The sequence below is a fragment of the Giraffa tippelskirchi genome, chromosome 1, assembly GCF_054371585.1.
Source record: "Giraffa tippelskirchi isolate mGirTip1 chromosome 1, T2T-mGirTip1v1.2.pri, whole genome shotgun sequence".
Lineage (NCBI taxonomy): Eukaryota > Metazoa > Chordata > Mammalia > Artiodactyla > Giraffidae > Giraffa > Giraffa tippelskirchi.
The window spans coordinates 11,467,359-11,483,240 of NC_137275.1; the positions used below are offsets into that span (position 1 = coordinate 11,467,359).

The window sequence follows — 15,882 nt, forward strand, 5'->3', positions numbered from 1 at the left end:
CGGGCTTGTGGGGCGCCGGGCCCGGCCTCCTCCTCCCGTCCCCCCAGCGTTTTAAACGATGCATCTCTCCTGGGAGAGCTCCTACCGGTCGGCTCCGAGCAGGAAGTGTCGTCAGGAGGGCCATTTTTAAAGCCTCCTGCGGGCCTCGGAGGTCCTCGTTGACGTGGTCCGGTCTCCGTGGCCAGAAGGACGCCCCCGCGCGCGCCGCTCTCCCCCCCGGAAGGGGGCGCGGTGTTACCCGTCTGCGCCCCCCGCGCCTGCCCTTCCCCGCAGCCGCGCTGCGCGACGTGGACTCGCCCCGGATAACGCGAACCGTCGGTGTGCGCGTGCCAACAATAAACTGGAAAACCCGACTTGGCATTGTCTTTCCTTGGGAGTTTGGGGGCACATGCCCAAGGATGGGCTTGTCCGTGGAGGGCCTCTGTGCTGGAGAGCGGCGTAAGGGGACGGTAGATGACGGTTGGTCTCCTTCTATAAATGCTGGTGTCACTTTTGGGGGGACCTCACCCCAATCCCAGCTGCCTTTGTATCTTATTGCCTTGGGCGGGTCTTTGGGCAGTTTAAAGCCAAAGAGACCGTGCAGGGTGCAAAAGCATGAAAATGCCCGAATCGGAAAGGGAAAAAAGCCAAAGGAGAGAATGAAAGAAAACCCTTAAGTTCCTCTGTATACGTTGGTTATTCAGTGTATCCCGTGAAAATACTCTTGACTTTTAAAAACGGGGATAGTGAACAGTTTATCAACCTAAGGTGGGAAAATGAAAAGTGAAATACTACGCACTGTGTCCCGATTAAAACCAAACGTCTACACGGCTAAACTGTTGTGTTAGATCCCTGCAACATTACCTCTTAAGCTTAGAATTGAAGTCACCAAGAGGGAGACAAAACCGTGGTCTCCAGAAACAGGCAGCCCTTTCCTATGGAAGAGCAGAGAGGATAGGAATGTATTTCTTTATCTCTGAGTCAGGTATGCAAAGTTCATTCCAACCCCTGACACATTCCCAGCTGGAGATACTGGCCCAGCAAATGGTGGTTTAAAAACCAGTATCCCAATATAGTCTGTTTAGATAGAATACAAATGTTTGACTTTTTAAATTGTATCAATGTTATCTTTAACCTAGGATGTATTTTTTAAAACTTTTATTTTTTAATCTTCGATCTAATATAGCCTTGAAAAATAACACTTTTGTACGCATTTAGTTTTGTTGTGCTGCTAAACATTTATTGCAAGGTGCTTCTTGGAAACAGACAAAGGAGGTCATTATTTATTGGGCCTCCTCCTTCATGTGTTACACCGAACTAATGTAGATTTGTAAAAGTCCAGTAATAGCGATTTAAAAATACACATAGGTCTACTGATCTATTCACTTTAAAGTAGGGGATCTGGGCCAATTTATGAGGAGAAAGAAGAACAAAGAACATTGTTGTTATTGTCACCAGGAAGGCTGACATTTTTTTCATTCATCGACTCCTTCGTTCAGCCAATACACATTGAGTGCCTTGTGTGACCAAGCACTGTGCTGTTGCCTGTGATAAACAGGGTCCCCACCAGTGAAGCTTTGTTGGTCTCGATTGTTCTCAAGCAGCCTGGCACAGACGGCATTTTCTTTGTTCACGTATTCAGACTCAGGCAACTGCAGTCTCTAGGATGCATCCTGGGGGCGAAAGTGGCTGGAGACCATCCAATCCGGACATTCTCATCCTAGGGTGGGGAGTAGGGAGGCATCAGAATGACCTGGGAAGAACTGTGATCCTTGTGCCCGAGCCCACCCCCGGAGAAGTGCAGTCTGAGTCATTCTTCCACCTGAGTCCTGGGAAGCCTTTTTCCCTTTTATTTTAAGCTCCCTTTGCTGGAGAAGCGCTTTGGGGGCTCAGTCTCCCTTTTTCTCTACAAGCAAAAAGGACATGGAGAAACCAAGGCTACGCAGACCCGGGACTTAAACCCCAGTGTCTGGCTTCTGTTGCAGGACTTTGTATGGTGCCTTGCTGCCTCCCAGGGTTCTGAGCGTAGAGGCCAGTGTCAGAGCCTGAGGTTGAGACCAGATGGGACTTGGTGCCTGAGAAGAGAGGGAAGAGCCCATGGGACTTGCCATGCTTTTGACTGACTCAGCGGCTCCATGGCTCCTGGCAGGAAGTAAGAACGGTGCCCAACTGTGACTGCCGTTCCCAGCCTCCATCAGCAGGGTAGCAGAAAGAATTTAGGTTAGATGCCAGCTGACCGACTCCGTGACCTAGGAAAAGCCAGTTTCTCCAGAACTTAAAAGAAGCAGGTAATTGGAGGAGGCACTTGGAGGAGTAATGGAGGTAATGCATGAATCTGCCTTCATACCCCTCCCCCCAACTTGGGCTGCAGTGCCCAGCATTGGTAACACAGCCAGCCACTGAGAGCATCCGCATCAGATCACGAGTGTGGCATTTACCCCCTCCCTGAAACCACCTGTTTACTTTGCTGTATCCTTCGTCCACACCTTCCTAAAGACAGTAGGCTGGGCAGGGGTCCAGTAAGCAGCCCTGACTCACGCCCATTGTGCTCACACCGTGCCAGGCACGTTTCAGTTTCCAAGAGTCTGCAAAGGGGTTACTGCCATTACATACTCCACGGAGGGCATCAGTGATGATGTTTCCAAAGTCAACAGTCTAATAAGCAAGGGTCTACCAGAGTCTACCTGCCTGCTGGTGTCATTACAGTTAAGGCAGTGACCTTGCCTCACCTCCAGGCACCCAAGGATGAATTGGTATGTGAAAGGTTGCACAGGAGTGCTGATACAGGGGCAGTGCTCCGCTGCACCTGTAATGTCCGGTGAGGGTTCTCAACTTTGACTGCACGTTAGAACCATCTGGCAAGCTTTTAAAACACCCTGAGCCTCCCCACACACACACACACACACACGGGGGGGCCCAGGTATCATTGTTTTTAAAGCTCCCCAGGTAAATTTGGTATGTAGGAGAGTGACTAAACATCATAGAGACCTCATTAAAGAAGTTTAGCATCCCAGACATATTATGACAGGTTGACTACCCTGATGCAGCCCAGGTTAAGAATCAGTGGGAGGTAATTTTTCTTTGTTTAATTATACTTTTTTATTTAACTCTTACTCCATTTCTCCTACAAAACTTTGACTTTTAAGGCAAAAAAACGGAAGTACAAAGATATATTTGTCCTTCGTTTTTATCACCTTTAGAGATCTGAAGTCACTAGGAACGTTTAATAAGTGGTACTGCCTTGTGTTTGAAAGTGGAAGTAGCTCAGTCATGTCCGACTCTTTGCAGCCCCATGGACAGCACAGTCCATGGAATTCTCCAGGCCAGAATTCTGGAGTGGGTAGCCTTTCCCTTCTCCAGGGGATCTTCCCAATCCAGGGATCGAACTCAGGTCTCCTGCATTGCAGGCAGATTCTTTACCAGCTGAGCCACAAAGGAAGCTACCTTTATTAAAATGCGCAATGGCACCCCACTCCAGTACTTTTGCCTGGGAAACCCCATGGATGGAGGAGCCTGGTAGGCTGCAGCCCATGGGGTCGCGAAGAGTCAGACACGACTGAGCGACTTCACTTTCACTTTTCACTTTCATGCACTGGAGAAGGAAATGGCAACCCACTCCAGTATTCTTGCCTGGAGAATCCCAGGGACGAAGGAGCCTGGTGGGCTGCCGTCTATGGGGTCGCACAGAGTCGGACACGACTGAAGCGACTTAGCAGCAGCAACAAGAGCATAGTTGCCTCTTAAGTTTTTTTTCCATGTGTAGAACCCTAAGTTTTTGCACTAGTCATATTCTTTGTTTAGAAATGTTATCTCTTAAACTGTTGTTCTCTGATGCTCTCTCAGTTCACAGGCTCTGCAGTGTCAAGTCTGTCCCTAGGGAACTCCCTTTGTGGGCTGGAGAGTGGGGGAGAAGAGCCTTGCCTCCAGCCAGAGACCTTTTATCTCATTAGGCTTATTTGTTAAACTAAGAATCTGCTCCTCTGTGATGGCTGGAATCTTCTCCACTTGAAGGAATCTTTCTTAAACAGAAATATGTTGGCTTATTTCTTGACAAAACCTGTAGTTTGCCAAACATAAGGCTACCTGCTAGCTGCATACACCATTTCCTCACATCAGTTATGTCAATTAGGGTATTACTCCCATTTTACAAGTGAGGAAACTCAGGCCAACAGAGGTTAATGAGTCCAGAATGACACAGCTCCAAGTCAAAACCTAGGTTTTGAACCTTGCTCTTGGTAACCCACAGAGATTGCTCTTTCCATGCTAGTGCACTTTCTTTTCACCTGGAAAGCTGAGGAATCGGAACACAGGCTCTCTTGCCCAACCTTCTTGCTTCATTCTCTGTGCCCCCAAGTGATACACTTGGATTCAGAGGGAAATCTAAGATCCCAGAGGTGTACATTGGTCAGCAACATTTAGAAGTCTTTTTTGCCATGAAGATGGCCATCAGTTCAGTCATTTCAAATGAAAGTAGATGAGCAAAAAGAAAATCCTTCATTAATGTTTTCCATTGTGTAGATCTATTTACCATTCAGTTCAATTCTGCTTCTTTGTCTGAAAAACTTCTTGCTGAGTGAGACGATTGTTTCTCCTTGAATACTGACTTACAGGGGAGGTGTTGGCAGTTTACATACCTAATGTTGGACTGTTACCCTGATCAAGTATCGCTCATTTACATGCTAATGGTCACTTAGGGGTAGAATGTTTTAAATTTTTGGTCATTGAGACAGGTTAGTTAGACTAGCCTATGCTCTCTATGGCTTAATAGACAAAATGAAAGGATTCCTGTCTTTGAAGAGCTTTCTCATTTGCTTCTGTGTCCAAAAAAGGATGCAATCAGCCAGCTAAAATTTACTGAGTTTGGTGGGCATCTCATGAACACAAGATGCATGTGATAATCCGTGTAGCATAGGTATGATTTAATTGCCTAGCAACTGCTTTTTTTTTTCTTAATTTTGTACATTAACATCTAGTGTGGGAACACATTCATTTGCTACAGGGATAAAGCACAATTCAGCTGAGCTTGGAGAGGAAAAAGTCAGTCAGTACACTGGATTATATGTAAACCTAAGTTGTAGTGAGCACTCTTGTAGATAAAGCACCTTTTCCTTGGCAACTATAAACACCTGTTGGCCCGTTTGCCACTAAGGCAAGGTGGATGGCTTGGCCCCAGAGGTAAATTCTCTTTTAGACAGTACAACCTGGAAACTCTAATTATAAAATGAGATTCACTGTGTACTCCAGAAAAAGCCAGGTAACAAAGAAGTATATTTTAGCTCCTTCGACTATTTATGTGATAGGCATCATTTCTTCTATTTTCTTCACAAAAAAAGGGAAAATAATATTTTTAGCAGTTGTGTGTGAGTGACTTAGAATCTAAGTGCTTATAGTCACACCATCACATTCAGTCCTCACGACAGCCCTTGAGATATAGTAGTAGTTGTTCAGTTGCTCAGTCATGTCCGACTCTTTGCGACCCCGTGGACTGTGCGGCACAGCAGGCTTCCCTGTCCTTCACTGTCTCCCAGAGTTTGCTTAAACTCCTGTCCATCGAGTCGGCGATGCCAGCAACCATCTCATCCTCTGTCGTCTCCTTCTCCCCCCGCCTTCAATCTTCCCCAGCATCAGGGTCTTTTCTAGTGAGTCGGCTCTTGACATCAGGTGGCCAGAGTATTGGAGTTTCAGCTTCAGCATCAGTCCTTCCAGTGAATATTTTAGTAGGTACTGCTGCTGTCCATTTTACAGTTGCACAGTTGGACAGTTTGCTTCAGGTCAGGCCTGGAAAGCGATGGGATAGGCTTGGAAACCCTGTGATCTGATTCCAGAATCTGCTGCCTTAAACATTGCTTTCCTGCTTTTTGTTCTTCTATTGACACTACATGTCCAGTATTTAGAAGTCAGATGCTTCCTTTTTAATAAAAACTTACACACCCTTCATGATTTTTATAGCCCTCAATGTCACTGGACTGGTTTCTAACAAACTCAACCTTTTTTTTCCATCTGTCCCCCCAAATAAATTTTTAAGTCACCAGGTCAAGGGATCTCAAAGGCAGAAGGAAACCCTGGCAGTGGTGGGTGCTGCCGCTGGGCTTTTTCCCAGGAAAAGGCAAGACTCAGTCTAGTGGAAGCACGTTTGTCACATGTTGTGTGCCTCCTCTTTGTTCATGGAAGTCATCTTTCTCTGATGCTGGAGGTAATCGTGCATTAAAAAGCACACTTCGCCGTTTGAAAACAGGCAACTTAACATTAAGTAACTTTCATTTATCATGTCCAAAGTTAATAATACTAAGTATCTTCTGTGTTTTTGAGAGCCTTCCTAAATGAACTTTAAAAAAGTATGTCTCTAGTCCTAGGAGATTCAATGCAGAGATGTTGTAAAGGGTTCTGTGAGTTTGGAAGGTAGATGATCCCTGAGACTGATGTTACTCATAATTGGTTAGTGGCCTCTCAGCATCTGGCCCACACATGACCCTTACATCTACAGTGTTTCACGTAATTCTTGGTCATCAGTTCACTGGGCAGTAATCTGCCAAAGGTTCACAGGTGGCTGTACCTGAGTGTGAACCAGGTAGAGAAAGGGGCATGGAGGGAGCAAGGTCCTGGGAACCCCTTACTCAGTTGTGCTTGGCGCAGCCTCAGGAGTGTCCAAGTGTAAATGCCAGCATCACAGCCATCCAGTTCTTCCACTGTGCCCATTTACCTCTGTCTTGGGGTGCTACATCTGAGATCTTTTTCGCCATGACTAGCTACACATGTTATGATGGCCAAAGAGAACTTTGTTTTGAAGAAGCTGGACATGTTTGTCACCTGAACGGAGGGAAGTACCAAAGTAGAAACTGCATGTTTTGAGACTGGCTTAGAAGCCAAGAAGCTACTTTGACGCAGGTGACTTCATTGGGTCATGGCCTAGCACCTTGACTCCCCCATTAAACTGTATTTTCTAATCACAGCTCATGCTTCATATTGGCGCTCGCTTCTGTGGATTCCTTATTCAAAACAGCTGCTGACATGGCCTTGCAGAAGCACCTCCAGGAGGCCCCTGCGCTGCAGAGTCACTTAGCAGGTGTGGTTAGTTCTCTAGACTTTCTGCCAGTGGGACATTCTCCACTTTTTGCTAAAGTCTTTATCACCCAGTCCAAGTCTCCAGTCCGGAAGGAATGACACCTCCACCTTTCAAAAGGATTTGGAGAGGAAATGGCAAAACTGCCTTTTCTGTTTGTTTTTTTAAAGAGTTGGTAAGCAGGTTGTACCAGGCAAGCGAGTTACTTTCTCCCCCGTCCCCTCCTTTTCCCTCCCTCCCTCTCTTTCCTTTCTTATCTCTCCTCTTCCTTTTCCTGCTCTCCTTCCTCTCTATTTCTTGCTCACTCAAGATTATGAGGCTGGCAGATGAGAGATGTGTATATTGGTTGGTACACACATCTTGTGAACAGAATTGAGACGGGACAAGAGAGGGAAGGGGCAGATAAATAACTGGTCTATCAGGGATTCAGTGGTTTGTAGCTCCAAGGTCAGGATCTAAGGAAGTTACATGGATGCTGGTTTCAATTTTATTGAAGGGTAAATTCTGGACAGTGAAACTGCCCGAAGAGGGAAGCGGTTTGGTGTCTGGCAGTTACTAGAGCATCAACTGCATGACCAGCTGACAAAGATGGTTTAAAAGATTGAAGTGTTGCTGGAAGTCTCAGCCAGTAATTTCTGATAGTGCCTTTTCATCAGAATTGCATGAGTGACCACAGGCACCTCTTCCTCATCTCTCTCCCACTGAAGTTTAGATTCATGAGCTTTGGGGTGAAGCCCAGGAGTGTCTGTGCTGCGATTCTGTGGTTCCTCCAGATTCAGGAACCACTGGATCAGATCCCCTTTCCAGCCTCTGCATTCCTTGGACCAGTGGTTTTCTTAGGCTCTGCCTGCAGCCATCGCTTCCTCTGTTTTAGCAGGATAGAAATGCCAACTAAACATGTGGGCAATAGTAGCATTCTTAGATGATCAAACGTGTATGACTTCAGCCTTTCAGACTTATTTTGTGTGGCCCTTGGCTTGTGAGCAGGGTGCCAGAAGGAAAGGGCTAATTCCCATTCATGTTTCTGCCCATCTGGACAGACACTGAGGCCTTGTGTGACTCTTGAGACTTGGGGAAGGGCTTGAAAAGTACATACGCATTGTCTTGTATTCTTTAGCGCTTTAGTCCTCATGCAGCTCTATGGAGGAAGCTGGGTAAGTGTAATTCTGATTGCCAGGTGAAAAAAAAAAAAAAAAAAACAGAAGCATGAAAGGTTGAAAGTGTTTTGTTTTTTTAAGGTCATGAAAGGAAGGCTTTCCACAGATCCCAAACTAAAATGGTTTTTGCTTCGCTGCTAGTTCTGTGTATGCTGAAAAAAGAATGTGTGTTGAAAGCTAACTATTTTTATGTGAGAATCACTGCGTTGCCCGCGTTGTGGTGCTGGCTCCAGACGACAGGAGTGCCGTCCTGGCCGCCTCCCTCTCCCTGCCACCTTGGTTTCGCCCTCCCAGACCCGGGTCCCTGCAGCAGCTGGAGGCAGTGGCTGGAATAAAGGTCAGGTCACGTGTCGCAGCTCCAGCCTCTCCCCAGGTCTCCCTCACGTGCGGGAGAAGCCACGTCCTCATGATGCCACACTGTCGGTCTTCCCTGGACCCGTCTCCCCTTCCCCTAACCAGATCTGCCACCTCCCTGCTCGGCACCCCCTTTCTTGTTCACTGACCCCCCCAGCCTCCTCGCTGTCTCTCAGGTGCTTTATAGGCCCACTTTCCACAGACCTTCGCCCTCCCTCTGCCTGAAGCACCCTCCGCCCAGGCTGCCCGAGGTCTCCACTCCAGTGTCGGCTTATCCTCAGGCCTCTCCTGACTGTCCACACCGCCACACTCCAGCCCTGCAACCTCGTCCCATACTCATGCCCGGTCCCCCTTGCCTGGTTTTATGGTGTATTTTCCCCAATCACTGGCCACCTTCTCCCCAATAAAGATAGACTTGTTGTCTTCCCTCTCTGCACTCCCATGAGGGGAGGGACGAGTTTATTTCTCATCACTGCCCTGTAGGAGCTGGAGCAGTGCCTGGCACCTGATGCTCAGTAAGACGCGAAGGGGATATTTGTCTGCCTTGTGTTGTCAGGATGTTGTTGGCTTCCTAGCACTTGTGCAAGCAAATGGGGTGCATGAGAGCTGGGATCCATGCTCGTGATTCAGTGTACATAGAAACAAGTGGACCCCGGAGCCAGTGTCCTGGTTCTACCACTTACGTATGTTTAGAAGCTAAAGTGACAGAAGGTATTAGGTTGATACAAAATTATACTTGTGAAATTGCTAGATGCTCTCAATGACACTTTAAAGTAACTCACTCAGCAAAGGCCATCCCGAGTGACTGCCGTGATTATTACCCTACTGAAGTGATGACTTTTAGAGGGTAGAGTTTGAAAATATTTTCAGTTGAGGCTTGTTATTTGCCAGTTCTATTGTACTGCATATCCTATGTATACCAGGGCTTCCCTGGTGCCTCAGCTGGTAAAGAATCCGCCTACAACATGAGAGACCTGGGATCCATCCCTGGGTTGGGAAGATGCCCTGAAGAAGGGAATGGCTACCCACTCCAGTATTCTGGCCTGGAGAATCCCACGGACTGTATAGGGTTGCAAAGAGTCAGACACAACTGAGCGACTTTGACTTCACTTCTTTGTACTATGTGTTACTATCAACATGTGCATCAAGATAATAGGTGAAGAAGATTTAGCATAAAATTCTCAAGGTCATTGAAATAGAGGGTAAGTCTGGAAACATGTTAGCTAAGCTAAACCTTAAGTTCATGCATTAATCATGCTTTATGATTTCTTTATTTTCCCCTTAGTGTTGCCTGGAATATCAGAGACTTGGAAGCAGTCACATTTGAGGATCCTGACCTGCTGTATGAAGAAAGATAATTAAGTATGCTCCTAGGTACCCTGCCACAAAGTGTACCAAGGATGCTTCCTAAGGATTTTATCATATGAAGTTTTTCTGGATTTCAGCAGGCTTTTTAGAAATGCAAATGAAGAGATGAAGGACGTTGGACAGCAGCTCTATAGCACACAAGTGGGTGACGGGTGCAATGCCTTGACCATGTCACCCAAACAGCCTAATGCTCATCGAGGGACTCGACCAGATAGGCCGGACCCTCAAACTCTTTTGTATCAAGGCTCCGAGGCAGAGGCTGCCGCCATGACCGTTGCTACGTGTGTAAAGTGCAAGAGTGTACACGAGGTCCCACTTCAGGAATTGAAAAAGGGTACTGGACAAAGCCAGAAGGAGGACAAATACATCTGCTTCAAATGCAACCTTGGCGCGGCCCCTCCCCATTTCCACTTTGTGAACAACAGTCGCAGTGCTACTCAAGTAGGAAATAAACCGGAAGCCATCTCAAGTTCTGTCAATCACAAGTTTAAGGTAAGGAACTTCAAGCCAGGCAAATACTATTGTGACAAATGTCGATTTTCCACAAAGGACCCTCTGCAGTACAAAAAGCACACACTTCAGCATGAAGAGATTAAGTTCGTCTGTTCTCACTGTGGCTGCATTTCCTACACAAAAGGGGAGTTTCAGAGGCACCTGGTGAAGCACACAGGCGTTTTCCCTTATCGGTGTGAGTACTGTGACTATGGTGCTATCAGAAATGACTACATCGTCAAACACAGGAGGAGAGTCCACGAGAAGGCGGGGGCAAAACGACCACCCAAAGCCGTCGCCAGGCTGGAGCCAAAAAGGATCAGCACCTCCAAGCAAAACTCAGAGCTTTCAAAAGCTTCCAGTCCCAGGACTGCATTTCAAAATAAGTTGTCAGATCAGCTCTCAAGGTTCTCCCTCCACGCAAGTAAAGACAGGATGCACAGCATCACGTTGTTACCCGATTCCAAAGACTACCAGAAAGACGTGGTGTGCATCCCACACAAAGGGACCCTGTCAGAGCCCACTGAGGTCAGCCTGCTGGAGAACAAAAGTGTGGAGGTGGAGGTCTTGTCCCCCTCGAAAGAGCCCGTGCAGCCGGGGATGCCGTTAACCGTGGTGGCACCAGCCGAGCTCGTCGTCCCCGCCAACTGTCTAGCCCAGCTGATGGACGTGAAGGTAGTCAACGGAACACAGCAGCTCGTGCTCAAACTGTTTCCCCTGGAAGAAACCAACTGCCTCGACGCCAGTGGAGGTGATGGAGGTAGTTCCGAACGTGGGTCTAAAGAGAGAGGTGTAAGTGAGCAGGAAAAAATGGCCTCCGCAGAGCCCACACAGTCACTCGCGATCGAAGGGAATATCAGAAAACTTGCAGGCATCGGTAGTCTACAATCATCAGTTCAGAAGCAACTTAAAAATGTGAAATGGGTGAGGTCTTACGATTTTTTCATGCCAAATTCTGGCAGGCACAGCAGCGGAGAATCCCTGCTCAACCCGGGGAGAGTTGCGAGTTTGCAGAAAAAAGGCTACACATGTCCCCATAGAGCCGCTCTGCCTTCCGTTGCCTTCAGAGGCCATTCCCCATTATCTCTAGTGAAAAACGGTGTCTTACGTGGTCTTAGAACTTCATCGAACTCTTTTCCATATAAAGCTGCCCTTTCTTTTACTGAAGACAGAAGAAACTTACCCAGTGACCCGCAGCAGTTATTTCCTCTCTCTGCACCGCCTGCAGCAGTTTCCTTCTCTGGAGAAAAGGACTCACTGCCCGTGTGTCAGAATGATGTGGACTCTAGGAATGAGATCAGCCTTCCTGCAAAAACGGTTGCCCCTCCCAGGAAGCTGCAAGACAACCAGACACAGGAGCACAAGGCAGTTTCAAACGCGGGCCAGGTTTCCTCTCAACACAGAAGTGAGTATTTACACATCAACATAATGGGAGAGGGCAGAGTCAGAGCCCAACAGTCCGGGGATAAACCTCTGGAATTCAAGGATCCCGACCGGACTAATGACTCCTTCGATGGCCCAGTCATCTCCTCTGTCTTTTCTCTGAGCTCTGGATCTGAAAACGTCCCTGAGGGCGTCAAGTGGAATAGTTCAACGTCCAAAATAAAGTCAATTGAACTCTTGCGCAGAAAGATAGCCCAGTTAATCGAATCCTGTGGCAAGCCTTCATCTCTGGCTGCAAACAGCGCCCATCGACATTCCATAGGGAAGGCGTCTAAGGTCATTTCAAAAGCCACGCCTGAAAGCATCCAGGAAATTAACGTGTCCTTCACCAGCGCTGGCTATTCCCCGGGCACGCTCCCCAGACCTCAGGATGCCAGTGGTGTTAGTGGACAGCTCACTCACCAGCAGGCGTATCCGCAGCTTGTCGAAGGCAGCAGTGGGAAAACCGAAAGCAGAGTGACCAAGAAGCCACACGTGGCTACTCCAGTGTTGATCCCCAAGGGGGCCGTGTTGAGGGTTCTTAATTCCTCTGAGGATTCCAACATTATAGAGGCGACCTGTGAAGCACCCGTCAACATCCCATGCAGTGAGACGCAGTTAATAAAGCCCATTCCGCTCTGCCCAATGAAACGGACAGACCCGGACGTACAGTTTCTGACGAGTGAAAGTGGGCCCGTAGATATGTCCCCAAATCACGATCTGTCTTTTCGGCCTAAATCACGAAAAGAGAGTGCCCATTGTAGCACTGTGCCCAAAAAACCTGGACCCCTGCACGGACAGCAAGGAAGCAGTGAAATGAGCAAGCAAGCAAAACTGTTTCCCAGAAGTCTTCCCATCAGTAAAAATAAACCCAGACAAGTCAGCTCATCTAAGAAGAAAAGCAAAATCCAGGCTGACCCCAGCCGCTGTTTCAGGGATCCTTCAATTTTTCAGGTTGCAAGACAACTTCGACTGATCGCAGCTAAACCAGACCAGTTGATCAAATGCCCCCGTCGGAACCAGCCCGTCATCGTGTTAAACCATCCTGACGTCGACTCACCGGAGGTGTCCAACGTGATGAAGGTAATAAACAAGTACAAAGGCAACGTCCTCAAGGTGGTGTTGTCGGAGAGGACTAGGTGTCAGTTAGGCATGAGGCGGCACCACATCCGGCTGACCTACCAGAACGCGGAGGAAGCCAATCAGATCAAAAGGCAAATGATGCTGAAAATGAAACTGAAGAAGGTTCATAAAAACAACTACCAGGTGGTGGATTCCTTGCCTGATGACTCATCACAGTGTATATTTAAGTGCTGGTTTTGTGGGCGGCTCTACGAGGACCAGGAAGAGTGGATGAGTCACGGCCAGCGGCATTTGATAGAAGCAACCAGAGACTGGGATGTTCTTTCTTCCAAGGGCAAATAAGTGAAAAACCGGCCTCAGAAGCATGGTGTTTTTGCTCCCTTTCAGTTGGTCCTGGTTTTGGGTGGTTTGGTTTTGTGTCCCTCCCTGACTCGGTAGGAGAAATAGAGGCTGCAGGGATGGGAGGGCAGGTCAGTCTTGAGATCCTCTTGGGAATGCGGAGAGCCACGCGTCTGAGCCCAGGCCCGGTGCCTGGACCTCAGAAGGGTCTGTGGCCCTGAAGGAGTGTGTGCAGATTCACATACCTGCATTTGTTTGGGGAGAAGAGAAACTCGAAACAGATTTTCAGTAGGATCTGAGTTTCTCTTCAGTCATCAGCCTTTTTCTGAGTAGATAATGAATCTTTTCTTATCCATTCAGAGGGGCAAGTTCAGAATGTATGACACATGCTCTTTATATAACAAAATGCTACTGAAGAATTAAACCCAGGTCTTGGTGTGCACATCCCATTTTTGTTTTTTTTGCGTTAACTCATCTCCTAAATATTTGGTACATAATGGAGATTTCATTTTCTACTTTGTTATCTTAAATTTGGTTATAAGAAAGTGGCGTTCTTTTAAATCCCTCACCCACTCTGCGGTATTCCTGAGTGTTCACTGTAGCACAGAGAAATTGTGCTTTTGTTGACTCCTTTAAAGAATGATTCCAAAGGTTGGCCTGAGTTTACAACAACAGCACATGTTAGGGGAAGAATAAAACATTTTCAAGCTTTTGCTTTCAAGTACTTCGATTTATGACGGTTGGGGAGGGAATGTGCCTTTTTGGAAGAAGAAAAAGAAAAAGTCAGAGAAAATACCTAAAGTTGTCTCCTGTTTGCCCTTACCACTCTCCTGAAAGTAGGCTGAGTAATCCACTTCCACTGTGAATGAACAGGCTCGTCTGAACCTGGATGAAGTTTGGGGAGACAAGTCGAGATAGGATTGTGAAGCAAGTTGGGGCTTTAGTGAGACCATGAATTTTGGTTTGGGAACTCCCCACAAACCAGGGCTGAGGGCTGCACGCTCTGTCCTCCTCTACCACCCATGGGTCAGACGCTGCCCCCCAGGTTGTATTCTGCCCTCCCTTGGTGGGTTTTCTGAACAGGCCCTCTTGTGGAATAAGACCGCTTCCCCACTCCCCTGTCCACTCCCTTTGTTTGAGGCTCCCTAAGATTCTTCCCTCATGAAAATACTGTGAACTGGCAGGAATCCACAAAATGGAGACCTCCACACTCTTTATTCAAGTTCCAGGAACACTGTACCCGATTTTCATCAATGGTAACTTCTAACTGATCTCAGCTGCAATCAGGCCTTCCCTGTTGCTCACCCCACCTGGGAAGTGGCTCCGAGCACACTCCAGCTCCCCTCCACCAGGAGAAGGCAGGGCTGGTGCTGGTCTCCACAGCCCGCCCTCTGCACCACCGTGGCTGCTTGGGCAGGTGGGTGGCTTGGCAAACACGGCTCCGCCTGGCTTGTAGTCCTCACGTGCCACCCCCTCCCAGCCCCAAGCCGGCCATAACGCAGAGCACAAATGCAAGGCAGCCCCAAGGCACGCGTTTTCCTCCCTTTTGGACGCCTTCCGTGGAGAACCAGGGGCGAGTATATCTGAAAAGGGCATGAGAAGGCTTGTTGGCTTGTCAGTTGAAGGCTTCCTGATCCTTTTCCACCTGGGGAAGTCTTAGGTTATCCTCTGATACATTTGATTGTAATACTTTGTAGTTGGTTCTCATTACAGATAAATTGACGTGGCTTGTGTGTAGTTTAATACATAATCATTACGTTGGTTTATTGGTTAGTTTTTATTGAAATTTGAAACTTGGGTTTTTTTATATGTGTATATACATATGTACACATATTTTTTACCATATGAAGACTGCTTTAGCTGATTTTCTGATTTCCTATTTTATAATGCAATTATGTGGGCTGGAAAAATATAAAGCATTTTATATTCTAGAAATAATTTATTTTGGAAGTACATTTTTATAATGGTCTGATCTCGTTTTTAGAAAATGAAAGCACAGTAAGTGGTGGGTCTGATTTCCGTGAACAAATGGGTGTAGAAACCCCTGTGAATCATTTCAGTACAGTATTTAGTCCTTGTGCATTTCTAGTTGGTGCTTTTTGGGAAATGGGTCGTGTGTACCGCTTCACTACATAAAGGAGAGCATTCTTAAGTTTTATCCACAGAAGACTTGTTATCCCCCAACCCCCTAGCATGAAAGAAGGCTCTTAAGAGTTGAAGGGAGAAGGAAAGGCTGTGATTTGTTTTTTTTCCCTCCTTCTATACCTCACTGCTCGGTAGCATCTTTCCTGAAAGGCTAGACCTTGACCTTCCAGGAAAGATGACCTTGAATCAGGTCAAGAGTGTTAAGTGTCAACATGAAGTATTCACACTTGGCAGCATCAACTGTTTTTCAAGTATTACCTAAAAGTCAGCTTATGTACTTGTACACAGAAAAATTTTGTGAGTAGAATATGTAGCTAGGCTTGAGATTTTCAGAATGACAGTACCTTTTAAAAAATTAAGAGGGCTTCCTGGAAGTCATAAAAAATGAGAAAGCAAAACATGTCTGTCTTCCCTATATGAAGAACCTTAGAAAATAGAGTGTTAACATGTAGCTTAATGTCATGAAACGAACAAAATTGGAGA

General features: G+C 47.0%; 1 protein-coding gene and 1 long non-coding RNA gene across 9 annotated transcripts in view; one reads left to right on the forward strand and one right to left on the reverse strand.

Annotated features, from left to right (window-relative positions):
• Nucleotides 1-277, reverse strand: part of LOC145505593 (uncharacterized) — a 14,479-nt gene extending 14,202 nt beyond the window's left edge. The window contains exon 1 of the long non-coding RNA XR_014053147.1: nt 86-277. This is a non-coding gene — a long non-coding RNA (uncharacterized LOC145505593). The remainder of the gene's footprint in view (nt 1-85) is intronic.
• ZNF518B (zinc finger protein 518B) overlaps nt 1-14,036 on the forward strand; it is a 14,665-nt gene extending 629 nt beyond the window's left edge. The window contains exons 1-4 of one of the 8 annotated variants that reach the window (XM_081487010.1): nt 373-459; nt 1,965-2,267; nt 6,930-7,042; nt 9,836-14,036. In XM_081487010.1, the coding sequence (XP_081343136.1) occupies nt 10,024-13,257 (3,234 nt within the window). In that variant the 5' untranslated portion in view covers nt 373-459; nt 1,965-2,267; nt 6,930-7,042; nt 9,836-10,023 and the 3' untranslated portion in view covers nt 13,258-14,036. Of the gene's footprint in view, nt 1-372; nt 460-1,964; nt 2,268-6,929; nt 7,043-9,835 lie in introns of those variants that run through there. The other 7 variants (XM_081487044.1, XM_081486978.1, XM_081487315.1 and 4 more) reach the window with 7 other exon arrangements.
• Nucleotides 14,037-15,882: the final 1,846 nt, after the last annotated feature.